The following is a 27,810-nucleotide window of genomic DNA, read 5'->3' as shown; positions in this document are numbered from 1 at the left end:
CTGGCTGGGATGATTTAGCTGAGGTTAGTCCTGCTTTGAGTAGGGGGTTGGACTAGATGACCTCTGGAGGTGCCTTACAACTGTAATATTCTTTGATTTAGAATGTTTGGTGCTTGACATGAATAAGTAAAACCAGCACTTTGTTCTCAAATATTTTTACTAAGGTTTTGAGTCTGTGGACTTGTCTACACAGGGATTTAGTCCACACTAGGTCAAGTTACTCTTACGCTCCGTGAGAAAAATCCCATAATGCACACTGCTCAGCAGCAAAGTAGAGGATCATGGATACTTTCCCAGAATGCCACAAAATTAGTACGCAACAAGACCCCACCACGTGTAAGCAATGATGCGAAATGAGAGGGCATACCTATCCCATGTGCAAACTGTTAGTTTGGCTTACATAGCATGCATCAACTTGGTGTGAACTAAACCCCCTGTGCAGAGAAGGCCTCAGTTTTTTTTTTCTTTTTTTTTTTTTTGTTTTTTTTTTGGTCCTCTCTACCCTGAGAATGTTTACAGAAACATTTCTCTGGTTACAAGATTGTCATAATAAAATTCTAAATTGAACTAATAGTTCAGTTGAATTGTTTGTTCTCTTTAAGGTCAGCAAGTTAACTTCTTTCAGAAATGTAGCCATCTATAGGGGTACCACTCCATTTCTCTCTGGAGAATCTTACTTTTGGGGAGAGAGAGGATAGGTAAGAGGACATGAAAGGTGGAAATTTTCAAAAGCACTCATTGTTAGTCTAACTTTGAGGCAACTGAGTCAACGTGGAGCAGTTTTGAAAATCCCACCATGATTCTCTTGGAAGCCATGGGTCATGTTGCTAAATGGCCAACTGCAAACACTGGAGCTGTCTACAGCTGATGTCAACATCAGTCTGAAGGCAGAGTGCAGAAGTGACAAAGCGCTTTCACACAGAAATTTAGCACTAAAAATTATCTTACTGGGTTTAAAGAAATAATTGATTCTGATGAGGCTGAAACACTAAACAGTTTGTAACTTTCACATGTTTCCATTACAGAGTTTTGGCAGATCAGTGAAGGTGGCAATGTATGCACCAAATGAGCCTGTTCTTGACTATAACATGGTGATTATCTTTATAATGGCTGTGGGCACTATTGCAATTGGAGGCTATTGGGCAGGAAGCAGAGATGTGAAAAAGTAAGTAGAGCAAATTGAGTGCCATGCTGTGCAGATGTTCTAGAGTTCTGCTATGGTTCAAAGAATGCTTTGCAAGCGTGATTCAGACAAGCCCAAGGCAGCACTGTTCCAGCTGTTGTGGTGGGTGTGCCTATGAATCTGGAATGGGAAAACACTGAAATGAGAAATGTGTATACAGGCAAGCCTAACAAAGACCTTTGGAGTTACTTCAATGTAATTTGCACTTATGGTATTTTGGTGCCTCAATTTACAAAGAAAAAACTTGGAACAGGATTTTAAAATGTTAAAAAGGAGAATCCAGCGGAAATGTTAGTCTTCCTATCTGGGCCTCTGTGTGGGCTCCTTTAGGCTTTTTTTGGGTGTTTGTCAGTTCATAAAAAATATTTTAGGTGACATTTTTTTCTTATTAGTGTAATTTCATTTAGGGAGGGATTTATTTATCCTCTTGATAATTTTAGTGCAAGCAATACAAAAAATATTTTTAAACAAATGTTGATTAAGATGTGAATGTTTTGCATATTTAAAACACTGTTCATTCTGAACCAATTGCTGACAATTTATATATTCCCTTTCCTAAGGAGGGAAAAAGTGATCTGAATAGCTTTACTTTCTAACAGTTAGTTTAGATATCACCTGATTTTTGAGGGCTTTATCAAAGTCAGTAATCACTTATTCCATGATGATTTTTCTGGTTTCTCTTCACTGTGGGTGGTAAGTCGGAAATAATGCTGATGATAAAATCAAGACAGATTCTTTTATACACAGCACATTATACATGTATGTGTTCTAGACCTCGATGCTGCACTCTATACTGCAGAGGCAGATCCCTTGGTGGAGCTCCATTGGCTTTAGTGGGGCTCCATGCAAGCACGGGTGTCATCCCATTCTCATCCTCTTCCTCCCATTGCCCCTCCCTGCTGTGCACCATGCAGGATCAGAGTCCTTGTCTGTTTGCTGCAGGAGGAAGGATCTGATTATAGACATGCTGTTTTCTTCCAGGCGATACATGAAGCACAAACGCGATGATGGGGCAGAAAAACATGATGATGAAACAGTCGATGTCACGCCGATCATGATCTGTGTATTTGTGGTGATGTGCTGCTCTATGCTGGTCCTTCTTTATTTCTTCTATGACCACTTAGGTGCTTTTTTTATTGTATTTCTATAAAATTGTCTTATTTTATACTTAAAGTGCATGCCTAGTTTGAAAAGTGACTGTAAAAATGGCTACCATGTCATAAATAGGTCAGATTCTTTTTTGTTTAGCATTTCATCTACTTATTCCAGTGACAGACATGCTTTTTACTACTTCTGGTAGCTCTGAAGGGCTTGCACACCTCTTTGAGTGTGAACTGGATGAGAACATAAAAACAGCCATACTGGGTCAGACCAATGGTCCATCTGGCCTGGTATCCTGTCTTCCAACAGTGGCCAATGCTATGTGCTTCAGAGGGAATGAACAGAACAGGTAATCATTAAGTGATCCATCCCGTCAGTCATTTTTTTTTCTTACAAACACATCCTTTTTTACTTCCAACCTAAGAAAAGTTGATCTCATCCTATTGATATATAATAGACATGAGGCGTTAATGTGCCATTTCTAGTCACTTCTCAGAGTAGAAATGCATGTCAGAGATCAGTCTCTGAATTAAAATGTGTAATGGCTACTATAGCCTTTCTCAGCAGTGTTTGCTATTCCATTCCTGTGGTCTTCAGCTTTGAATCCATGCCATCAAATGGTCAGAAAAGATTTGAGCTACAGTGTTTCTGTGCAGAAAAGCAGACTATATATTAGTTAACCACTCAGGAACATGCACTAATTGATGTGTTAAAGAACTTATCTCACCAGCAAAAACTGGAGGGGAATATTTTTCTCCTCCAAAAGAACATCATGAAGAAGTTAAGCCCAGAATGTAGAACAAAGATGTTTGTTTTAATATAATCTTTCATTTTCTTCTTCTTGCACCTCAATGAGAGATGACTGGCTCTTCCAATATGATCTTAGGGAAGGACTGGAACTTCCTACTTTGATAATAATCATAGAAACTGAGATGGAAAAAGAACCACAAGGTGTTTATACATCCTCCTTGTCAATGCAAGCTTCCAAAGCTGCCTGGGTCTGATTTACTAGTATCTTAGAAATTAAGTTTAAGAAGCCACATTACACTTCCTCAATTAAAGATTTAAGAAGTTCAATTTATTTAGCTTATGAAAGAGTCTTAAGAGAGAATTTGATCAGTCTATAAGCATGGATGGTGCGTATATGAGGCTGGGAAAGACTTAGCCTCTCCAAAAGGCTGACTATGCATGGATCACCCCTGGGGGGAAGAGGCAGAGAGGAGCAAGTATGGGTGGGCCCAAGGGAGGAGGCAGATCAGGGACTGGAAGAGGTGGAGCAAGGGCATAGGCTCAGGTGAAGAGGTAGAGCAAGGAAGAGCTTGGGGGTGGGGCCATGGTCCGGATGCTATTGATCCCCCCCACTTCTAGGGAGCTTCCAGCACTCGCATGTAAGCCTCCCAAAATGGAAGACTCATGCACTGCCTCTATAAGTACCTCCTTGGGGACAAGATTTCTGATACTAAAGGGCTCTTTAATCTAGCAGACAAAAGCAGAACAAGATCCAGTGCCTGGAAGCTGAAGCTAGATAGATTTAGGGGAGAAATAAGGCATAATTTTTAAACATGGTAATTGGAACAACTTAGTTAGGGATATGGTGGATTCCCCATTGCTTGAAGTTTTTAATCAAGGTTGGGTGTCCCTTTCCAAAATATCTGCTCTAACTTAACCACAAGTTCTGGGTTTGATGCAGGAATTACTGGGTGAAATCTATTGCTGGTATTACGGAAGCATTCAGACTAGATGATCATAATGGTCCCTTCTGGCCTTAAAATCTATGAATCCTCACTTAGATGTGGAACTCAGTGCCCCATGCTCTTGGCCTTCTCTGAAGAAGCCTTAACGTTATTAAAACGTGGAAAGCAGCATCAGGTTTTATACATAATACATTAATTATGTAATTTAATAAATTACTGTTAAACTATATGGTTAATTCAGAAATCATGTAATGTGATCAAGATGGAAATGTAGCTTGAAAGTTTAATATAGCTTGAAAGTTGAAAGTTTAATGTTTAAAGTTTAATGAGCTCCAGCTAACAGCTATTAAAGGCTTTGTAGAGCATCATGTTTTTATGTCCCATCTTTATGTAAGGAATGGAATAAGGAAACCCTGTTACATCAATATATTAATAAAACTGATTAACAAAACCCATATATGTCTATAGTGACCAGACGAATATGTGACCGGTAAAGTGGTAAATATTTGTCCATTTTTTGGTGTAATTTAATGATAGATGTTAAATATTTGCAGGCTACAGCTTATCTATTAATAACTGCATGCAACAAAATCTACCGCATAAGAGCAAATGGGCAGTTAATAGAGGACGAGCTAGATAGAATTCAACAGTATTTGAATAGTAAGAGACCTTAGGTGCAAATAGTAATACTTCAGGATCCCCTTGGGAGCTTAACCTTTTAGCTATAAAATTTTAAACAACCTCTTCCCTGTCTCGCCATCTGACTGTCCACTCACTGTTGTGTTGCATGAACAAGTAACTTTTCATTTATCTGAATAATCCCACTAGATAGCAATGATGGCTTTTAATACACTTTTCAATATGGCTTTGTTTTCTCCAGTTTGGGGATATGGAGAGCAACATGGTTGGAACCTGAGGGACAACATCTGGTACCCTACCATCACTTATTAATTTTTCTCTTTCAGTCTATGTTATTATAGGGATTTTCTGCCTGGCTGCCTCCATCGGTCTCTACAGTTGTCTGTCTCCCTTTGTAAGAAGATTCCCACTGGGGAAATGCAGGTACTTGACCATTTGCATACTTTTGAAAGGAAAAATGTGTTTCATGAAGTCTTAGAAATTGTGATGTTTCCCTTGGATGTTAGGTAGACATTAGACTTGGATTGTTGCTGCATAATAAAAATGTTAAATTGAAAAAGGGTAATTATGCAAAGACCCAGGAGCTGGTCTGAATGGTTGTTTACCAGTATGTCTGTGCTGTACCCCCCCCCCAAAAAAAAAAAAAAAGCTTAACCTAAAGTGTCCTTGTTATTCCTTTTGTCCATTAATGTTTACATGGTATTTTCCACTTTCAGAATTCCCGACAACAACTTACCCTATTTTCACAAGCGTCCGCAGGTCCGGATGTTGCTTCTGGCTGTGTTTTGTATTTCTATTAGTGTGGTCTGGGGAATTTTCAGAAATGAAGATCAGTAAGTCCAGGCTTTACTTTTCACACTGAGAAACTGTAATGTTGAATATTTTGTGTCATCCAATAGAACAAGTTAACAGATGCCTTCAAAACACTGTGTTGATACTGCTCCAGAATTCAGGAAGGGAGGAGGGGCTGCAGAATTTAGGCAGCTAGAAAATGTCAACTGTGCCTTCTAGGGACTGAGTACTTCATCTCTGCACTGTGCTGGGAGCTCACTTACCCATGATTCATAGAACTGTAGCTGCTATCAAGCCCAAGTTTTCATAGGCATTGCACATTGTGCTGCCACTGATCTTACATTTTGCAGGGCTTATGCCTTCCAGAATGGGAATGGAAATTAAGCCATGAGTTCCACTGCTGGGTGGAATCTTCCCTTTCCAGTCTCAGTGCTAGACAGAGCTATAGGACTGGCACATGATTTGGATATGTGGTTCCAAGTATTCGCTAAGAATGGTTCATCTGGGCTGTTATTAAAAACCATTACCTATTTGGTGCAGATAACTTAACTATTTATTCTCCTTTGAATTCTTGTCCATATGCACATTCCACTAATGGTGCAAATGCACCTCATGCACTCAAGTTCAGGATCTTTTGGCCAGCAGTCTCTGTATGGGAGAGCCCTGCAGCCGGACTGGGATCTCGTGAGTCCCACAGGACCCACTGCCATAATAGCAGGAGCGATTAAAATGTACTTTGTTGCGGGAAGGATTGGGTGGGCAAAAAAAACCAGACTGCAGTAATTTGCAGAAAAACACTAAATCTTTCGTCAGTTTACCACGTAAAAATTGTGTCTGAATTCCATTTATATATATATATAATATATTAACTAATCATTGGGCTTTTGTTTTGTTTTGTTTTTAAGTAGCATGAGGGAATCTGTCTTGTGGGATGTAAGGTTTTTGCAGGTGGGAGCAAAATAAAAATGCAAGAAACAATGTGGAAGCGGGTGGGTGTGGGTATTGTGGGGTAGGACAGGAATGGGATTAAAAGAATAATTCTTTGCAGAGTTCTGCTGTATGGTGCAAGGGCACCTTGAGAGAGTCCTCATGCACCACAACTCTCGTCTTCTTATCTGTCGTTTTAGAGTAGTTTCTGTTTTATAGAAGCTGGTTGCCTGTTCCAACCCCTAGATTCTCAGTTTATATCTACAAATCTCAGAATTAAGAGCTCTGTCTTGAGATGGCCTTGTCTAGGTCGTCTGAGTTTAAGCATTGCTCCTCATGCAAAGGAACAATAATGCCCATTAATAATGGACAGTTAAAGTGCCTCTTTTCTCTTGGAATTGCACATTCCCAACAAATGTGCAATCTGCAGGTCCTTCAAGTCCAGCTCCAGGAAGGACATGGAAGCCCACCTGCGCATTTTCCTAATGAGCAAGTAAGTGAGACCAGCCTCCAATGCCAGTTCTCTAGGCCTCTCTGTATGAAGGTCTGTGAGCATGAGTGCGGGCTCTACTCCACAAAGTCCTGGCTCCAGCCACTCAGGCTTCGGCTCTGAAGACAAGGAGATCATCAACACACTTCAGGAAGCAAGACTCCCAAGATGAAGATCTGTACCAATGCTTCCTCAAAGTACAAGTCCACCCCTTGACTACGAAAATCTTCTGAGATTTTGTGGCCCCTGGTGGTTCCCAGCAAAATTCAGTTCTACGCCAGTACTGACATGCCAGAATCTCCTAGATCAGCATCTAAGGCCATGTCTATATTGACGGTGGCAAATTCGCCGCCGCCAGATCGATCTTTCTGGATCGATTGAGCGGTCAGTGTAGACCCACTCAATTGATCAGGAAGTCGACCGAGTAAAACCACCCCCTCAAGTAGTGTAGTGCTGTGGCGCAGCGCAGTGTAGACAGCGCGCAGAAGGAAAGCGGAGCAGTCAACGTGAGTTATGCAAGCTATTCTGCGTAGTTTGCATAACTCCCGTCGATTGCCGCTGAATCGCCAGGTGAGTGTGGACCAAGCCTAAGGCTCCACCCTTTGCCAGGAGCTTGGCAGTGGCCCCCTCTTCTACTCTGATGCTGGAAAAGCGTGCTTCAACACCACAGCTTCCAATACTACATGCCAGAACACCGTCTCTAACTCTGGTGGCCACTCCAAAGCTGATAGGGAAGACTCAGCATTGACTCACTTGGGCATGTCACTGTACCATTGAAGTACCATACAACTTGAGCCCAAATCTCCCGTGCTCAACTTTGATCTAACTGTTGATACTGAGCCTCATCACCAGTGACATGCAGAGTAGTTCCTTAGCCATTGGTGTAGATACTAAGGCTATGACACCACCTGTAGAACTAGACTATGCCTTTTCTTCAGTCTCTTCAATAGTTGAGGGCATGGAGGATCCCAACTGCCAACATCTCTGTTCACCCAGGGAATCTCCACAGGCCTCACCCTCATACAGAAGATTGAGGCACTTTTTTCAACAGAGACACGGGACTCCTCAGAGCCAAGGACAGACTATACCACCCAAAGGCTACTTCCTCAACTGCCCCAGCCATCCAAACCACCCAGCAACCTCCCCCAATCCAACCTCAGGTGAAGGAGGAAGAGACAGGGGGAGCTCCTTTGGCACCAGTGGCCCTTTTGTGATCCTGCCTTTAGTTCCCCTTACTGCCTATATATGGAGGATATCAAAGGATTCCTGGAGTTCGCAAGAGGGTGAAATTGGTGGACATACTGCAGGCTTCATCAGCAAGGAAGATAGTCCTTCAGTCAACAGTTATCACGAATCTGGCCAGAGTACTGTGGCAATCACCAGCCACAGTGGCCCTTTCCTCTTGTAAGGTAGACAGGTAATACCTGGTGATTCTGAAGAGTATGGAATTTTTTATACCCAGCCTGAACTCTTCTTCCTAGTAGTTATGGTGGCCAACGAAAAAGCCAGACAATTTAGGTTCATGCCAAGGGAACAAGAGACAAAGAAACTAGATTTATTTGGCCAAAAGGCCAAGCATGCAGTTCTGTGTGGCCAGTTATCAAGCCTACCTGCCAAGTACAACTTCCACTTCCACAAATGCTTCTCGTCCTTTGCTGACAGATTGCCGGACAATGCACAGGAGGAGTTAGCTTTGCTAATTTCAAAGGTCTGCTAGTATCCAGAACTATTTTAAGGCAGCCCTCCATGTGGTACACTGCTGAAAGATCGATGGCAACAGCAGTGGTCATGTGTTGATCATCATGGTTACAGGAATTGGGCTTTCCCTGAGAAGTCCAGTCAACAGTGGTGAACTTTTCCTTTAAAGGGTCAGAGCTATTCAGCTGAAAGACAGGTGAGGCACTTCACACCCTGAAGAACTCACGTGCCATGCTACAGTCCCTCAGAGTCTATATCCCAGCTCCAAAGAGGAAACATATAAAACAGGCTTATGCTCCTCCGAGATCATCTCTTCCATCATTCTACCAGCAGAGATCTGTGGAACCTCTCAGGAAGAGACAGCACTTCCACAGGAGACGGCAGACCAATGTTCCATGACAAACATCCCAACCCTCTCCCATTTATTTTGATGGGATGGTCAGGAGATATGGACCACCTCCACTGATTCCAGACATGTAGACCCCCTCTTTGGAAATCGCTTAGCCCAGCTCCGGCACATATGATCTCATATCACCATAGACTGATAGGTTATAGGGACAGTAACATCTGCCGAATTCCCTGCTCCCACCCCTTTTTAGGATCCTTTCTCATGAGGACCTTCTACATCAGGAGGTCCTCTTGCTGCTTTCTCTCATAGTAATTAAGGAAGTCCCTCTTCAGTGTGGAGGAAAGGATTTTACAACAAATATTTCCTTATCCCAAAGAAAAAGGGAGGCTGGCAACCCATCCTGGACTTTAGGGAACTCAACACCTTCATGTGCAAGGGGAGGTTCAGGATGAACACTCTTATCAGTAATTCCTGCTCTGGCATTCAGAAGATCATTTCAAATACCTTGACTTTCAGGATACATACTTCCATATATGTATAATCCCACCTGACAGGCAATATCTAAGATTCACGGTGGACCACAACCATTACTACACTTCAGGCCTCTGACTACACCAAGGGTATCCACCAAGGTACTGGCATCCATGCTACTGTAAAGACATGCCTTGCCCTTCTGGGATACGTGGCCTCCTGTACCTTTGTGATGCTGCATGCCTTACTTCACCAGCACTGCCTGCAAGACTGGTTGAGATGGGTCTACACACTCATAGACAACAACTGGACTTGCCTTTCTGCATGTCCCTCTAGTTCTTTTCAGTGTTGTAGCCATGTTAGTCCCAAAATATTAGAGGGACAAGATGAGTGAGGTAATATATTTTGGTGAAAGAGACAAGCTTTCAAGCTACAACACAGAGCTGTTCTTCAGATCTGTGGAAGCTACTCAGTATCACAGCTAAATGCAAGGTGAAACAGTTTGTTTAGCATAAGTAGTTAACACACATTCTAAGGGACCATTCAAGGTGAAGTGGCTCGTTAACATAGTAGTTATCCAGCATCTGTAGTCATAGAATGAAAAAAGGGGGTAGTGATTTACAGATCATTGTAATAAGCCATAAAGCCAGTGTCTTTATTTAGATCATGGTTTTCAGTGCCTAGCAAAGTTCTGAATCTTAGCTCCCACGCTTGTCTTTTGAAGGTATTGTGCAGGTTTCCTTTGAGGATAAGGACTGAGAGGTCAGATATGGAGTGATCATTTTGTGAAAGTGTTCATCCACAGGCGATATGGCATTTTTGTCTTGAACTGTTTTTCTATGCAAGTTCATTCGAGAATGTAGTTAACCATGTGGGTGAAACCAGACAGGCACTGTGTGCTCTCAATGCTCTCCCACAGAAAAATGATAAGACAAAAAAACCAAAAACTTTCTGGGCTTATGCACACTATACAGATCCTGCTGGCCAAATGACTCCAAAACTCAAGTGCATGAGGTATGTGCACATCGTTACTGGAATGTGTACATGGACAACATATCTTGAAGAATTTCAATTACTGTACAGGTAAGTACACTTCTCATTCTAGCAGAACAGTCACTATTGTGCAAATACAAACCAGATCTCCTTTTTCCCATCTTTTCAGGGCACTAGCTAATATTTAGCACTGGGTAGCTGCCAGATGTAAGGACTGCATGGTTTTTGCATTCTAAGCATGCAACAAGGGTTTAACAAGCAGTTGGTCTTATTTAATAGTCCTAATATTTAATAAGGCGAGACATCACAAAATGTCTAATATAGACAAGGTCTCTCATCACAAGTTGCAGCAGGATACCTAAAGCTGATTTTATATCTGTTTAGTTAAACTACTGCAAACCAGTATGGATATGTCTACACAGCAGCTAGACACCTGCAGCTGGCATGGGCCAGCCAACTCGGGCTCGCGGGGCTGTTTCATTGCTGTATAGACCTCAGGACTTTGGGCTCAAGCCCAGAAGTCTACACAGCAATGAAACAGCCCTGCAGCCCAAACCCCAAGGGCCAGCCATGGGTTTTTCTTTGCTGTGTAGACATACCCTAAGTGGGCACTCTTAAATCAGCTTAAACTTGGCTTGTAGCCATTTCCCCTAAATCAGTTCCTTATACACTTAAATTGAATTGGTGTAAGCCAGGTTTAAATGTAAGAGTGCCCCCACAGAGGTTTACAGTGGTTTAACTAAATACATTTAAAATCACATTTTCAGTTAGTGATGTAACAACCTGTAATATAGAGACTGTTCAAGAGATAGGCTCCTATCTATAGAAGGAGCAGATAGAACTCAAAGCAAGAAAAAAGTAAGCAGGATATATTTACTGCTAGCAATGATACTGTCTGCCATTTCTTTGGGGACACATAGTTGGTCTTTTTCCCAAAGTAAAATTATTCTTGGCTACTTAGAAAATTGGAACGTTAACTGAACTGATTTGATCAGATAAAATGAAAATATTTGGCCCGCTCTAAGAATTTAAGCTTTTGTATGCAGAGGAGCCAAGATAAGGTTACCTAAATACAGATTGCAGTAGATAACAGTACACATTCTTTTTAATAGTGGCAAACTTTTGAGCAGTTAATTTAAAATGATCCTAGTTACTACATACAGCTGAACCTCACAAATTGACAAACCACATTATGTCCCTCCACAAGCACCTAGTGGTCTCTCCCTACTTCTCAGCAAATAGCAGATTGTTGTGATGAGGTCTCATGTTACTAAGATTCAATACTGAAGCACATTTACTGTTATTCCTACAAATAAATAAAGCTAAATTGTATCTGCCAAAATAATGAACAAATTACATTTTGTAATACAATGTCCTTTTTATTCTCATGTTTGTTACTTTCTTGCTAGTCTACAATAGATCTCCAGGTAAATTTGCAAAATTGAATTTGGTTTAAATCCACACAGAAATATAAAAGTTTTTTTCTAGATTGTATCCATGTAAGTACGTGAAGTATCCCAACTAGACATCAGAAATGCACAGTATGATGTAATAGTTCACTATATAAATTATAGTTTCTTTTCAGTAGGACTGCAAATAGTAATATCTTTCAAAAAGACACTAACTTCAGTTACTAAAAATGTCAGTGATTTAAAAATTGTGTCCTGGCAACGAATGTTGTATAGTCATTCTTGGTCTGTTTTGATGTCCAGGCTAAAGGGTGCTGGTAGAAAGTGGAGGGGGGATGATGGATAAAAGAGAACTACAGAAGCTAATTGGTTTTCATACATTTAATTGACATACACAAAATGCCATGTGTCTACTAAAGTTATCCTTATTGTTATGACAGAGGAGGCACTAGGTACTAAATTTTACATCTATCTCTGTTTTTTAGCCTATTATACGGGTTAGTTCAAAAGAGAATGTGTGTATGTAGTGTGCTTTCTTTGCCCAAGCTGGTGGTTAGTGGCTATTCCTAACCTGCTTGGGAGAGCCTCATTTGGATTCGCTCTTTTTGTGCCTATGCAGGAAAGTAACATTCTTGCCTCTCTAGGTGGGCATGGGTTCTGCAAGATGCTCTAGGAATCGCCTTCTGCCTTTACATGTTGAAAACAATCCGCCTACCTACATTCAAGGTATGGAAACAATGCAAGTGTCAAAATAAAGAACCTGCTCACATGGGTGTGTATAAAAGGACAGTTTTTGATTAAATACACACTGATTTGGAAACACAATTCTGATTTTAACTGGTGCTATGTGTGAATTGGGTGGGAGGGGATTTAAATAACATACAATGTAGACAAAGAAATTTAAGAAATCAGATGGCTTGCACAAGGTTAGGTAACCTCTCATTCAGTAGAGAGCTGGCTGCTAACAGAAATTAGCCCCTTTCTGAAAGTACTAACTACAGTCATATAAATCTGCGAGAAGACTTTGGTAAAGGGATATGCATATAGGAAAAAGACAAAGGGATCAGAACAAAATGAGCTTGTACCCTTTCCACCAGTGATGCAGTGCTCCTGTTTTGGGCTCTTCCATAGTTTTCTGATTCATAGAGACAAAAAGACACTGAAGGGCCAGAGTATTCATATTGGATCTTGCACTGGCCAAGTACAAAAATGGAGTCAAATTTGTACCTGTTGAAGTTGCTGAATTATCTTTCTAGACAAACATCTAAAAAAGTCTTGAATCTTGATGTATGATAAGGCTGGCCCTTTCCAGAGCCCCCCTCATAGCTCTTTAGGTCTCTCACTGTTGCACCTAGAATAGCTTCTGAAATAGAAAAGAAAAGCGAACCCATCGTTTCGAGGTGCAGTCCTTCATGAGTGTTCTTCCCCATGACCTATCCAATCTTTTCGTTTTTGTGAAATTTATTATTAGAGCTTTCATTTGTCTATGGAGAATTTGCACCAATGATGCAGATTCCCTCTATGATATATCCCTGTTGTACTGCACCTTTTGTATCCTGGCAACATTCTCATTGTTTGGACTACGTAAACAAACATGGTGGTGGAATGTGCTTTGGTTTTTATGGGTCCCACACCTCAGAATTAGGTACTAACTCAGATCTTGACTTTCCTCTTCCTTCCAATGGAATGTTTGTGTCCTCAAGCTGGTCATTCTTGTTCAAACTGACCCCCCTTCCTCCCCCCTCAAATCTCTTATGGTAAGTGGCTGCCACAGCAGAATTTTTCACTGGGCCATGAAGATGGGCAACTTGGCTTTGTGCAAAATTTCTATCAGAGTCCCAGCATGGATTAGCCATAATAGTGTTATAGCCACTGCTATAGCTATCTGTCCTCCAGAGCTTTCCCGCAATTCCTAACAACTCAAAATTACAGCATAGAGCAAGTATATTTCATGGCAAGAATTCTGCTGAGAGGTAGTGTAGTGTTGTATCTGAAGGATAACACAGTTATACTTGTGTGCAGGGACAGATCTTTCCATGTGATATACCTGTGCAGAGTTGAATTCAGGAAAATATATGGGTATATTGAATAGTTCTTGGAAATTGAATACTCTTGAACTGCTAACTATAAATTTATTTCCATTTAGCTAGCACAGAGTACATAAAATATCCACTGACGCTCTCATCTTTCCCCCAGGGTTGCACCTTGCTCCTGATGGTTCTTTTTGTGTATGATGTGTTCTTCGTATTCATCACACCTTTTCTAACAAAGGTATGTACAGTGTGTCTCCAGTGCTTGCTGTTCAAAATAGACTGTAACTCAACAGAATATTTCTGTGTGTGTTAAATTATCCAGACATGCTGACTGAAGTGCTGGTTTACAATTTCCCCTCTTTTCTTTAGACAGGGCAGAGTATAATGGTGGAGGTGGCCGCGGGCCCGACTGACTCTGCCACTCATGAAAAGGTACTGTATGCGTTTTGAAAAAATGAGACTAACTCCCAGCTATTAACCTCTGAGGCTTTCAACTTCTCAAAAGGTCAGACCACAAAGAGCTGCTGAAATGGCCTGGCATGTCTAGGTCTACTAGTCTCAAGAGCATTTGGAGTGAAAATATAAAGCACTGCAGAGCTCCATGGGAATCCACAGCATTCTCAGAAGCAGAATTTTAAGTAACTTTCTGCAGTAGGTCCAATCTTGTCACATCTTGAATTGTAAGTTTTCAGTGCAGGGAAATTTATGTGCTGTATAGTATTTGTAAAGAACCATGTAAATGATCATTTTTAATATTAACTTCTTCTGAGGTATGTGTGTTTCTTCCATTTGCATGGTAAGAACAATATGCATACTACCATGACATGAAAAAGGGCGTTGTAGTGAGGAAGATATGGCTACTGGTTGCTCAGCTCATTGCTCTGCACAACTATTCAGCACTTACACAGTCCATTTAAGTAAAAATCATTTAAGTTTAAAAAAAAAAAAAAAAAACTTCAAGCAGTACATGTTTTCTTCCAAAGATTTAAAGAAAGTCAAACCACTGAACTGGTGAAAGTAACTGGTTAAGCACCTCCTAGAATCAAAGTTTGCTGAAGTGCTAAACCCACTTTTGAGAGGAGTAGCCTCCTCTACAAGTGCAGAAGAGCGTTTTCTCATTTCAGTTTATTTGACTGGTTCAGTTCAATGACTAGTTAAAATTCAAAGCTAAGAAACCAAATGGGAGTTGAAAAAGCAGGAAAACTTGTTTTCTTCTTCTCATCTATGAATAAAAATCAGATGTGAGAGGATGAGATCTACCAGTTCTAAAATCTTGAAGGGACATGGTGACCAGAAACAATCAGTTAAATTCACTAACCACAGATAATGCTTCCTTTGTTTAATAAATGAGTTAGTTTTAAATGCAAAACATGTTTTGTTAAGGGAAAAAAAGTAAGTTTCAATATCCAGCTCATTTGAGGTAGTTTTATTTAACTAGTTAAAACATATTTAAAGTGCTTGGTTTTTTGCATTTTAATTGAATTCCAATTTCCATGCAAATGCAGCTTGACACAAATTCCAAGATTAAAAAAAATTGTCTAGTCAATAAGAAATGCATTATTCACCATTTTCTAACATAATAAACAAATGTAAAAAATAAAAAAAACTTAAGAATCTGAATAAATGTATGTTAAGCAATATAATTCTTATACTGTATCTATACATAGTTATTTATCTTCCTGGTTAGCAAAAAGTCCCAAATTATATGAACCATTGAAAACAACTTTTCTTTAGGAAAATAATTACAAAGTACAAATGCTTAACAGGATTAAAACAAGATTTTCTGCTTGCTGATTTAAATTATTAAAAATCGGCTATTTTAATCAATCCACCCTGTTTGAGAGCTCAGTAAAATAAAAACTAATGCTCAGATAATATTCTTAAGTATAATACTTGTATATGTAGGTTTCATTTGTTTAAAGTCTACACACCCAGTATGACAAGAGGGACATGTATTTGGTACTGTTAGTACATGGGTGAAACCTTTCTTCTTTATAAAACATGTCTTCTCTCATTTCCTAGCTGCCCATGGTCCTGAAGGTTCCAAGACTGAACTCTTCACCATTGGCTCTCTGTGACAGGCCTTTTTCCCTCCTAGGATTTGGCGACATCTTAGTTCCAGGTATTTCTGATTGTTTGCCCAAGCACTAAATGTAAAGTAAAGTTCTTACTGACTCGATGTCTCTCTCCCCCAGTTCACATGTCAAGTGGTAAATTTGACTATGCCCCCCAAGATGTTGGATTTATAAACAGACCAGTTTTTCCTTTGTCTCTGCTCTGTTTGTTTTTTTTAACAGACCAATTAAATTAGAAGAATCTACGTTAATTTAATATTGTTGTAAGAATTGTAAGGAAGTCAAAAAATTTAAAGGGATGCAGGTGGTGATTGGCTTATGTCCTGAAGCATGAGCGTTTATACTCTTACATTTTGTATCCTATCTAACGAAACTGGATGTTTTTAATAACCATATAAATAGCTAACCTTTTAATGAGAGCCTACAAATCCACTCTGTCTTATTTCTTGTTCAGCCAATTGCTAAGACAAGAAAGTTTGTTTACATTTATAGGAGACAATGCTGCCTGCTTCTTATATGCTGCTTATTTACAATGTCACCTGAAAGTGAGAACAGGAGTTCTTATGGTACTGTTATAGCTGGTGTTGCAAGGTATTATGCGCCAGATACACTAAACATTCATATGCCCCTTCATGCTTCGATTTATAGGTAGCATCATCTTTTTTACAGTACAGATATTTGCAATAAAAATATTTATAATAAATTTAAATTGGTATTCTGTTATTGTTTAACAGTGTGATTAAAACTGCAATTAATCGGGACTATTTTTTTAATCTCATGAATCATTGCAGTTATTTTTTTGTAATCGTTTGACAGCCCTAATAGAAATCTACAAGAGTGTAAAGGCACAGTTTATGGTTGCTGTCAGTGTTAATGTTACTTGTATGCATTTCTTTACATTGCATATGGAGTGTCTGTTTTTTTCTGGAGTGGTGGTTAATGTAAGCCCAATACAGAAGTGCATATCTTCTGTTCTATGAGTCATGCACTCTCATGAATCATTTCAGCCTTTTAAGTGGGTAATCTAACAAGGTGGGCCATCTTATAAGCACCTATATAGAGCATTACTATCTGAGCATCTTACAATTAGTGTGTATGTGTTTAAAAACTGCTTAACTTTTCTTTACTTCCCTAGGGTTGCTGGTAGCCTACTGCCATAGATTTGATATTCAGGTGCAATCCTCCAGAATCTATTTTGTAGCCTGCACTATAGGTATGTATTTCCTGGTATTTCTCCACAACAGTTAGTGCAGTCACTGCCTAGAAAAGCAAAGCTGTAGTTCTTATATTACATACCTTGTTTTTCAACTCTTACCTAGCTTTCAACAACCGAGCAGTGAGGCAGTATAAAATAAATACATAAAAGCTGTGCTACTTTTGAGGTTGGACATTCCATCTTTCGCTCATCCAGCATAACACATGTCTGAGGTGCTTTGTCTGTCCAAACTAGAAAGTAAGCTCTTTGTTGTGGTTTACACCATCGCCAGAACCCTTTGGTTGAATTACAGTGGCTTTATGTATGCTTGGGATACACTTGGGTTGATTGAATTTGGCTTTATTACGGTTAAATTAAATGTACTGAATAACTGATGACATCAAGAAAGCTGAGGTGCTTAATGCCTATCTTACTTCAGTCTGCACTAAAAAGGTTGATGATGACCAGGGGGAAGGATTGCAAGCCAAAATAGGGAAAGAACAAGTTAAACAATATTTAGATAAGTTTAGATGTATTCACGTCAAAAGAGCTTGATGAAATTCCTCCTATGGTACTTAAGGAACTAGCTGAAGCATTCTTGGAGCTGTCCGCGATTATCTTGAGAATTCCTGGAGGATGGGAGAGGTTCCAGAAGACTGGTGATAGGCAAACATAGTATCTATCTTTAAAAAGGGGAACAAGGAGGAACTGGAGAATTATAGACCAGTCAGCCTGACTTCAGTACCTGGAAGGATACTGGAGCAAATTATGAAATAATCAATTTGTAAGCACCTGGATGTTAATAGGGTTATAAGGAATAGTCGGTGTGGATTTGTCAAGAACAAATAATGCCAAATCAACTTAATTTCCTTCTTTGATAGGATTACTGACCTAATGGATAGGGGAGAAGTAATAGTAATATACCTTGACTTTATAAGACTTTTGACACAGTTCCACATGACATTCTCATAAGCAAACTAGGGAAATGTGGTCTAGATGAAATTACTATAAAGTGGGTACATAACTGGTTGAAAGATCGTACTCAGAGAGTAGTTATCAGTGGTTTGCTGTCAAATTGGGAGGGTATATCTAGTGGGGTCCTGCAGGAGTTGGTCCTGGGTCCAATGCTATTCAATATTTTCATTAATGACTTGGATAATGGAGTAAAGAGTATGCTTATAAAATTTGCACATGACACCAAGCTGGGAGGGGTTGCAAGCACTTTGGAGGACAGGTTTAAAATTCAAAATGACTTTGACAAATTGGAGAATTGGTCTGAATTCAACATGATGAAAGTCAATAAAGACAAGTGCAGAGTACTTCACTTAGAAAGGAAAAATCAAATGCCCAATTACAAAATGGGGAACACCTATATGGAGGTTATAGAGGACCACAAACTGAATATGAGTCATCAATGTGATCCAGCTACAAAAAAGGCTAATATGATTCTGGGGTATATTAACAGGAGTGTTGTATGTAAGACACAGGAGATAATTGTCACGCTCTACTCAACGCTGGTGAGGCTCAGCTGGAGTACTGTGTCCAATTCTGGGCACCACAATGTAGGAAAGTTGTGGACAACAGTAAAATACTTGCCTTGTATGGGTTGAATTTTGCATATCTGCTTTAAGTTAATGATTAGTATTTATAACCTTAACTTTGAGTGGTTGAAGCTTTTTCTCTTTGCTGTTGCGTGTGGTACTGCAATCCTTTTCCCACTCTTGGCGTCCCCTGTAGGTTGTTGACCTCGTTGGTGGGTCTTCAATGCCTTGGCCCTTCAGCAGGCTCACAAAGTCAAAATGAACCCATTCCAGGGTAGCAAAAGTGTTAGTTTTTATTAAAAACAAAAAAACAAAACAAAAAAAAGTCTGCCCCCACCAGGGTCTTCAGCCCTGGCTCTGGGCCCTTTAAATTCAGTCCTTTGCTCAGGCCTCCAAACAAACTTTGTTGCCTTCTCAGGGTTTACACCACTTAGTTGGTGATCGGTGCAGGAACCCAAGCCTGCCCACTATGCCGGGTTCCAACCCAGGGGCCTATAAACAGCAGCTGTTCACTTCTATTTGTTGCTTCTACTTCCCTGGGCCTCTTCACACCTGGTCCCTTTATCGTCACTCCTTACCTCAGGTTTAAGTTCTCAGGTCCTCTCTTTCCTGGCTTATGTAAATGCAGCCAGAACCAAACTCTGGTTATCTCTCAAGTTCCTTTGGCCAAAGAGGAGAACCCATCCTTGCACCTCTGGTCTCAGCCAGGAACTCTCCTGCCAAGGTCCTGCAGCACCTTTTATCTGAGCCTGCTGGACTCTGGCTGCTTCTGTGAGACCTGTGTACGCAGGCCTGGAAGACCCAAGTTCTGTTCCTTTCCTATGGTAGGGTATAGTAGAATTGCAGGGCCTCCAGCAAGGGGCCACAAAGGGCCCGGTCTATCCTATCACAAACACACAGCTAGTTATGTGTTTAATGCAGTTGCAATGGTGCCCAAGAACATGAGTGAAAAGCCAAGCACTTCCAAATCACAAGAAGTGCTGGTTATAGTGGTCAGACAGTATTTATTTGTTTTCATTAAAAACACTGTGTTATTTAAATACAAGAGTTTTTTAACACTCAAGTGATTAATAAAATGTTTCCTCAGTTTATTTTGCATCTGTGAATTTGCTCTAGATATTGAGTTAATCATGCTGGACAAGTGGATCACTTTTTTTCGTCCTGTTTCACTGAAAGATAACATCTCATAAATGGACACTCTAGTCTAGCAGATAATCTTTTCATGTTTAGCAAAGGCTAATCCTGAGTGAATGTTGGACATGGAGTGATGGTATTTAATGAAGCCTGCAAAAACACTATAAAAGCAGCTTTATGCTACAAACCGAAGGAAGTTATCATTAGAAGGTTTTTCTAGATTGTGCTGCCATTATTGAGCAGAACTGTATCTGAATTATTTTCTTTTGCTATTTTTCTCTCCTTTTAGCATATGGCATTGGCCTTCTGGTGACCTTTGTTGCCTTGGCATTGATGCAGAAGGGTCAGCCAGCTCTGCTCTACTTGGTGCCCTGTACCCTTATCACTAGCTTTGCTGTGGCTCTTTGGCGTAAGGAGCTTGCAATGTTCTGGACGGGCAGCGGCTTTGCGGTGAATACCAGTTTGATATGAGTGTCTTCAAGAAATACTAATATTATAAACCCTAAATAGAATTCAAGTTGAGTAAAATATTGTAGTACTATCCAACAAAACAAAGACCTTGATATTGTGCATTCATTTAATGTTCATGTTTTGATCCTAAAGACTCTTTTACAGGTTTTAGTAATTGTATAACATGGGCCTTAGAATTTTCTGCTTTAATGTTTGTATCCGTGGAAACTGACCAGTATTAAGTAGACCAGTCCCTGTCTACCCGCCCTGACCCTGCTGTAAGTCTTGGTAGTTGTGACGGACAGTTTTATTTAACCTTTTATTAATTATAACTTCAGCAAATAATTTCCATGAATATGAAGAATTGTAAAGATCTTCTTGCAGGCTAACTCTTGGGGAAGTAGGGCGTGAATTTAGGATCTTAAATTGTCACTTTTAGGCTAATCTGTTAAATTATTTGTTGCAAGTTAAATGCATCCAGTTTGAAGGGAATAGGTACCTCATAATAAGGGATAATTCACTGAACAGATGTTTAATATAGGGTAAAGATGCAGCAAACCAATTCATGACTCTGAATAAAGAGACTAGGTTTTTCATGTGGTGTCCCACAAGCTTTTTTTAGGACTCCTGAATCGTCCTGTTTTTTCACTTCAGTTGAAACGCTTGTGGGTTGGTTGGTTTGTTTTAGAACTACAATTTTTTTTTTTGTTCAAAATGCATTGCCACACTGCGTATAATTTGTTGCATGTTCCCCAGCAAACACTGTCCAGTGGAATGAGAGTTAAGTTTAATAAATGCTGTTTGGAGTGAAGAAAAGTTCACTATCAAAGCAGTTCTTTTGCTCAGAGTGAATGTTAGTCAAGTGATCAGTGTTTCATGGTAAACTCGGGCCTTGTCTACACTAGAAAAGGTTTGCCAATATAACTATATCATCATAACTATACTGGCAAACCCACCTAGTGGAGATGTAGCTTATACTGATGAGTTCTTTTGCTGGTATAGCTTACTTCATTCAGGGAACTGGTATAAGATATCTGTATAACTATATCTACACTTGGGTTTTTGCCAGCATAGCTATGTCAATAAGAGTTGTGATTTTTTTCGTATACCCAACTGACATAGTTATACTGGCAAAAATTTTAAGTGTACACCCAGGCCTCACTCAGAACACTGAAGTTACGGGAAAAAAATCCTCCCCACAGAGAACTCTGCAGCTATTGGGTCAGAAGTGGGCAGTAGTAACACCAGCACACTTTTAAAAAAAAAAAAAAAAAAAAAGGCACTTTAGTCCTTGATTATTTCATGGCCCCAGAATGTTTCTACCAAAGTCTCCCTGGTTTTCGATTTTTAAAATATAGTCAGTCACCTTATTCTGTAGGCAGTTCAAGTTATGAGAATGGGGACAAAATGAGTACCATAAAGATACATTGTGGAATGAAAAAAGGTCTCCTCCTTTGTTTAAATCCTGCTAATGCACACAATTTGTATCTAGTATCTATTTCCCATTGATAGCTTTCTTTTACACAAATCAGCTGCAGTTTTGCTCCTAGCAAGTTTCCATTCTGGCCTTCAGCTAGGAAAAGTTTGGCTATCACTAACATCCTTAGAAAAGAGGTACAGTCCATTGCAGATCAATGCAGCCTGCATGTTCAGATGAAGATGATGATTTGTTCTGTGCTAGAATCTGTATTCTCTACATTAAGGTTAATGGTGGCTATGGACTGGGCTTTCCCCACTTCTGGCCTACACAAATGCCAAGCACAGAGCTAATAGGCAGGTTGAGTTTGAGTTAATAATGCATGGAAAGCTTGACCTGTAAGTTTGAAGAAGCTTCTTGGAATGAAATGTACAAATCGAGTGGCAATTCAGATAGCAACAGCATATATGGAAATGATAGAGAAGGGCTGAAGGAAGAAAAGGTCACTTTCTATTTAAGAGAACATACTCCAGGAACCAAACTGACCCCTCATGATGCAAATGGAAAAAATGAAACATTGTGGAGAAAAGCAATAGACCTAGAGACACCTAATCACCAGGGCAAATCACTGGTAAAGGAACTAAAACAAATGGCTTCGGCTATCCAGATGTTTGGGACGTTATCTGGGTTGAATGTGTAGCCCTTAAATTTGATTACTCTCCATCAGAAAGGAAAGGTTAGAGATAGGAACTTTGTGAAATAGGAGGGGAGTAGGACCTAATGGGTAGAGCTGGAGGGTGGAGGGCTAATTTCTCAGCTCTAGTACTTCATAGACCTTGGGTCAAGTCATTTAACATTTCTTGTACCTCAGTTCCTTAACTCTCAAATAAGAATAAAACCTTATAGGGGGATTGTGGAGCATAATTTATGTTAAAATACTTTGAGATCCAGTGAAATGTGCCTGAAAAGTGCCAGCCTTTATTTATTACTAGTGAGGATGGGCAGCAAATGTCATTATGGCAGGTAAACAGGAAGAGACCTGAGATTGCTTCCCACATCAGTCAAAGATAATGAGCCTATAGTCTTTAAGCATGTAATTAGATTCCCGCAGGCAGCATTCTCCTTTTGTGCTTGTGACCCAGTGGGATCTTCCCAGAGAAAAGATGTTAAAATCTTTCATCCATTATGGATGGTTTGAATTAACTGCGGTTGCACAGCAAGTAATCCTTCTCCCTTCAGTGTGTTTCAGTTCATATTTTTGAACTCCTTCACCAGCAGGTCATTGTGTGATTGATAATGGCCATTCCATATAATGATTAGTCACCTGTAAAAACTAGCATGTTTTGAGCAATTATTGTGCAAGTTGCCCTTAGTAACAGTAGTGGCTCTTGTTTGTCACTTCACAGCATCCTAAAAATGATTTTTCTTTTATAGAAAGACCTACCTCATCCTCCCTTGGTATTGGCTCCTGTCAGCTGCCCCGATCCCTCCAAAGATACAAATGCACCAACATCTCCACAAGAAGCAGAGCAACAATTGACGAACCCCACGCTCCATGCAGACGATCGAAATAACCCCACCCTGTGTGCAGAGGAGCTGACCAATCCCAGCATGCGAACAGAACAGCCACAACTTTCCATCCCACAAATAGAACAACAAACCAGTCAGAACAAGGATGACCATGAAAGCAAGAACCTAAAAGTAGAAAAGAACTAGCTGGACTAGATGATATAATAGGCAATCCCTTTTCCCCCTCCCCACCTCCAAACTGACCCATGTAAAACCAGAAAACCAGTATGTAATTAGACTGGTTCATTAGTGTTCACGTTCATTGAGGAACCTCACTGGGAATCTGATCAAGTGCAAGAATGTTCTGCCTTTGACTTCAGATACAGCTCTACATTTCAAACAGCTTTCTGAAATATGGTGCTTTACAAAAGTACTGATGGTTTTATTAGTGGGATGCCTTTTACCTTTCCTATTTCAGTATACCAGGGGAGTATTACGAATTTGTATTTATACAGTACTCGGGGCTTGTGTGGCTGTTGTGCTGCTTTAGTGTAGTGTAGATTAATGTGGAGGAAAAGCATTGGACAAGTCTGCTACAATGCTAAGGAGGAAGAAATACTGTAGTTTTGTAGATCTTTCCCTCCTTGATACTTTTACATTTCTGCTTGTAAAAGCCATTGATGCAAGTGAATGGTTTAGTATAAACTGAGACTCAAGAAACGCTGAGAATTGGTTAAATTATCAGCCTTCTGAAAGGATTTGTTTTACCATGTGCATTAAATGCATCTTTCCTCAACATTTTTTTTCCCACTTCTAGGTGGGCTGGATGATGGTGGCCTGGGCTGGATGATATTCTAGATTAAAAGGCAGGGTGCATGGCTCTACAGGAAGCACTCTGAGCATTCCTGTGAATTCTAGGGGCTGTCTTTGAAAGAAAATGTTCACTGAGTGGACCTTGCAGGATAATACACAGTAGACAAGCTTACTCTAAGTATCTTTGATGCTTTTAGTTTTTAAGAAAAAGCGCCCTACACTCTTATTTGCCGGATAAAATCATATCATACATAATAGCATTCTGCACAGCTTAGTGGTCAGGCAGAATAGTCTGCAGGAGACTTTAAGGACTGATTTTGATATAGGAAGTTCAGCTGATTTCTTTGAATCTCTACTTACTATTACTTTTAAGAATATAACTTTCATTTCCGTGGGTTCATCTACATTACAAATATTTTGCTGGTATTGCGGTACTAGTATAGCTATGCTGACAAAACCCTCTAGAGTGCATGCAGCATATGCCAACAGAAGGGTTTTTTCTGTTGGCATAGTATCACCACCTCCCCAAATGATGTAACCTGCAAGGTTCTAGAATGAGGCCATAGCCACCTTCACTTGTGCTAGAACTGCAGAATTGATGTCCTGCCATGCAACGGGAGGGCTGCATCTCCACAATGAAGTTTAGGGAGAGTACAGTTTATTCAGCTTTAACCAGATTAGGTGCAGCTGCTCTTAATAAGGAGCCAGTGCAACTTTTCAGTATCCAAAATGTGGGTATCTCTTGTGTATTCTGACTTGTTTCTTTGCACACCTGTGTTGCACATGCAGAGGGGCAAAGTAGTCAGATTAACTTTTGTTAATTATAAATATTATGTAGGATCTATTCTGTTTGAAAATTTACTGATCAGAGCCATTTGATTTATTTTTCAAATGTGCGCATTCTTTATTACATTTATAAACATTCCAATCCATTAAAAAAACTTGCATTATGAATGCAATGAATAAGGTTTTCAGGAACCAGTCAATATCCTGGAAATAGAATATAATCTTCAGCTCAATGGGGAGGGCCATCCCTCTGCCACTCAGTAAATACTGTTCTTCTGAGAGAAGAATTATTGTAAGACATATAATGTAACATTTTCAAGAGTACAGTCTCAATGGACCAAAAGAAATGCGTTAATATTAAGCTCCAGTTGGCCTTTTGGATCAAGTTCTGAAAGGCTTTCAGTTGGCAACTGTACATCATGATTCTGTTTCTGTTTTCCTTCCTTTGACTAGGCCTTCTGAAAGTTTGTGTTATGTCTTTTAGACTGTAACCTCTTTATCTCTACTGTTTCATGTTAAGTGGACAATATTCGTTTTCCATTGTATTAGAGGCTTTCTGTAAAACTACATTATGGGTTCACAAGTTACCAGCTTCTGCCTAAGCCCTGGTGACCTAACTGGGCTCTGTCTGCCCTGACTGCTCTGGCTGAAATGATGGTGAGTTTCTTGAAAGGTTTCCTGAGTACTAAAGTCTGCAATGTGTTTAGATTTAGTTTTCAAATGAGCTGAATGCAATATGTTGAACGGTTCTAAAGAGACTTTACCTACTTTTATTTCCTCTTCTCCTTTATGGGCAATGTTGCTTTTGCTGAGGGTAATCTGAACCAGCCCTCAATCATGCAGAGTGACAGAGATGATTTTGTTGGACACTTCAGCCAGCTGGATTATGCCTTAATTTAAGCCATTTTATAAATATGTAAATTAAACATTTATAAAAAACTGTTTAAATAATAAACTTGATGGACAAATGCCAGGAAATTCACAGTTGAGGCTGATGTAATGACATTTGAATTTCCTTTCGCCTTGATTCTCTTTCAACCATAACATTAAGCATAATTTTTTATATATTTAATATTCAACCTGTTTTATGTGGTGATAAAGCATTAAGTTTTATCAAACTTCCTGAAACATACACTTCTTCTGTTTTGCTGTCGTATCGCTTCCAGAGGTGAAACAGAGGTATGAATGGAGAACGTAGACTATCATGTTATCTGTAACTAAATTGAAAAGGAAGAATTCAGAATATAACTAACTTGTAGTAGGAATTTAAAATCACTTTTATTGTTTAGTCTTCTTGGCTAATCTGTTCCGGGGAGAGAATTTGTCTTTGTTTTTGTGAATTATCCCCACAAATGTCGTGCCCATTTCACTTCCTACAAAGACTGATGTGAGGAAATGAATACAGCTAGCATACTAATGCAATACCTCTGGTTCCAACAGGTGAATTGGAGATGCATCCCATACTCTAACCATTACAGTATCGCTTAGATCAAGTGACCCTAATACTTCTGTGTGGCTGAGACAATCTGGACTCAGTCTCTTTGCAGTGCAGCAACGCTGTCCATCATGAAAAACCAGTCTTTTAAATGTTTCATTATAAGGCTACATTTTTTAAAATCTTTTTTAAAGAACCTCCTTGATGTGTTTTAATAATGTAAAACTCAATATTGCATTGAAAAGAGCTAACAGTATTTTCATAAGTTTCATTTTTTATTTGATAGCAAACTTGTCAGTCCAATTCCAAACTATTATTGAAATGCACTTTTTAGGCAGCATATAATTCTAATTAACTCACAAAATCCTGTCTTCAGTTCCTCTTGTCTGTCCCATTGAACACAGAGAGGTTGCACAGATGGAATTAAGGATAGAATCTGGCCAGCAGAATTTGGAATAGTGATGGTGCATGAGTCAGAAACATTCAGAACACTATTTTAAATTATACTTTTCTTTCTTTAGTTGTATTACACATGAAGAGCATTCTTAAGTGCAATCCATTATAGCATGAGAAAACGTATCCTGTTTTTTAAGATAGCAGTGAAAGATAAAACAATTTCACGAGATGTAGGAATTAAACCCATGAAACCATTTATCATTGACTGAAAGTGAATCTGTAATCTAGTCAATCAATGAAGTTCATAAAAAAATGGAGAGGGAAAAATCAGCAGCATGCATTCAGTTTTTTCTGCATCCTTTCCACTGGACTCATTAATATATATGTAGAAGATTGCCAGTTTACATTACTTTTGACTCCATTGTTTTTTCCTTTCTCTGTATTAACCCCTTCTGATCTGGTTGTTCTTGTAGCTTATTTCTTCACCTCTCAGCTGAACTTTCAAGCCTTTCCTTTAGACTTTGCATCTCTCTCTGTTACTATTGCCCTCAGTCTCTCCCTGACGTTATACTGCCTTACAAGCCTTGACAGCATTTTTCTCAGCAGTGCAGTTTCGTGACCCAAGTTTGTTTCTGCACCCGTGAGCCATGTATCTGAGATTGAGAGCTCTTTGTGGGGGATGGCAGTACCTTGGGAAAGGTAGCAGTGACCAAGAGGTGGCAGAGAGGGACCAAGCGTTGTTACTTTGGTCCACAGTACTGAGGCAGCAGGAGGAGCTCTGAGGTAGTAGCTGCATTCTTTGGGCAGCTGATAGGAAGATGGTGAATTGCCATCTGCTTGTGATTCTGACTGCTGTCTCGTGTACTCTTCTTGAAGCTCTCATAGTCCTTATAGTGGCGTGAGACTTTAAAGGCTGTTTTCTACTTTAAAACCCCAAAACCCCGTTCTTCCATAACTCAGTCCATGTTGAAGCAATCTTTCAAAATAAAATGACAGAGCAGACGTGCATGTTGAATCTCTCATCTCTGTTGAACTTTCTCTGTAGATTATGGAAACCTCTTCTGTTCCTTTTGCTGCTTGCTTGTAAGTGTTCATACCAGGAATATATCTGGGTTGAATCTCCTTAACTACCATACTTTCTATTAAACTCCTCTCGGGTAGAGGGATTCCTTGACTCTCTGATGTAACTCCTCTTACGGCCTCTTTGGTTTGACCACAGAATCATTTTCTCAGTTCTTGTCACTCCTGCATTGGGTGTCTGGAAATGAAAATGCTGCACG

General features: G+C 39.7%; 1 protein-coding gene across 3 annotated transcripts in view; it reads left to right on the top strand.

The window, feature by feature from the left end:
* SPPL2B (signal peptide peptidase like 2B) overlaps positions 1–26,749 on the top strand; it is a 66,650-nt gene extending 39,901 nt beyond the window's left edge. For 2 of the 3 annotated variants that reach the window (XM_067556957.1, XM_067556966.1), the window contains exons 5-15: positions 1,026–1,165; positions 2,165–2,307; positions 4,944–5,040; positions 5,334–5,450; positions 12,391–12,472; positions 13,943–14,017; positions 14,149–14,211; positions 15,802–15,901; positions 16,990–17,067; positions 20,014–20,174; positions 23,026–26,749. In XM_067556957.1, coding sequence (XP_067413058.1) covers positions 1,026–1,165; positions 2,165–2,307; positions 4,944–5,040; positions 5,334–5,450; positions 12,391–12,472; positions 13,943–14,017; positions 14,149–14,211; positions 15,802–15,901; positions 16,990–17,067; positions 20,014–20,174; positions 23,026–23,307 — 1,338 coding nt within the window. In that variant the 3' untranslated portion in view covers positions 23,308–26,749. Of the gene's footprint in view, positions 1–1,025; positions 1,166–2,164; positions 2,308–4,943; positions 5,041–5,333; positions 5,451–12,390; positions 12,473–13,942; positions 14,018–14,148; positions 14,212–15,801; positions 15,902–16,989; positions 17,068–20,013; positions 20,242–23,025 lie in introns of all 3 variants that reach the window. The other variant, XM_067556974.1, reaches the window with a different exon arrangement.
* Positions 26,750–27,810: the final 1,061 nt, after the last annotated feature.

Source organism: Emydura macquarii, unplaced genomic scaffold (genome assembly GCF_026122565.2).
Source record: "Emydura macquarii macquarii isolate MOO-44397 ecotype Brisbane River unplaced genomic scaffold, CSIRO-AGI_Emac_v2 contig_306, whole genome shotgun sequence".
In the NCBI taxonomy this organism is placed as follows: Eukaryota; Metazoa; Chordata; order Testudines; family Chelidae; genus Emydura; species Emydura macquarii.
The sequence above is the reverse complement of the archived record's forward strand: the minus strand, read 5'-3'. Positions and strand labels throughout refer to the sequence as shown.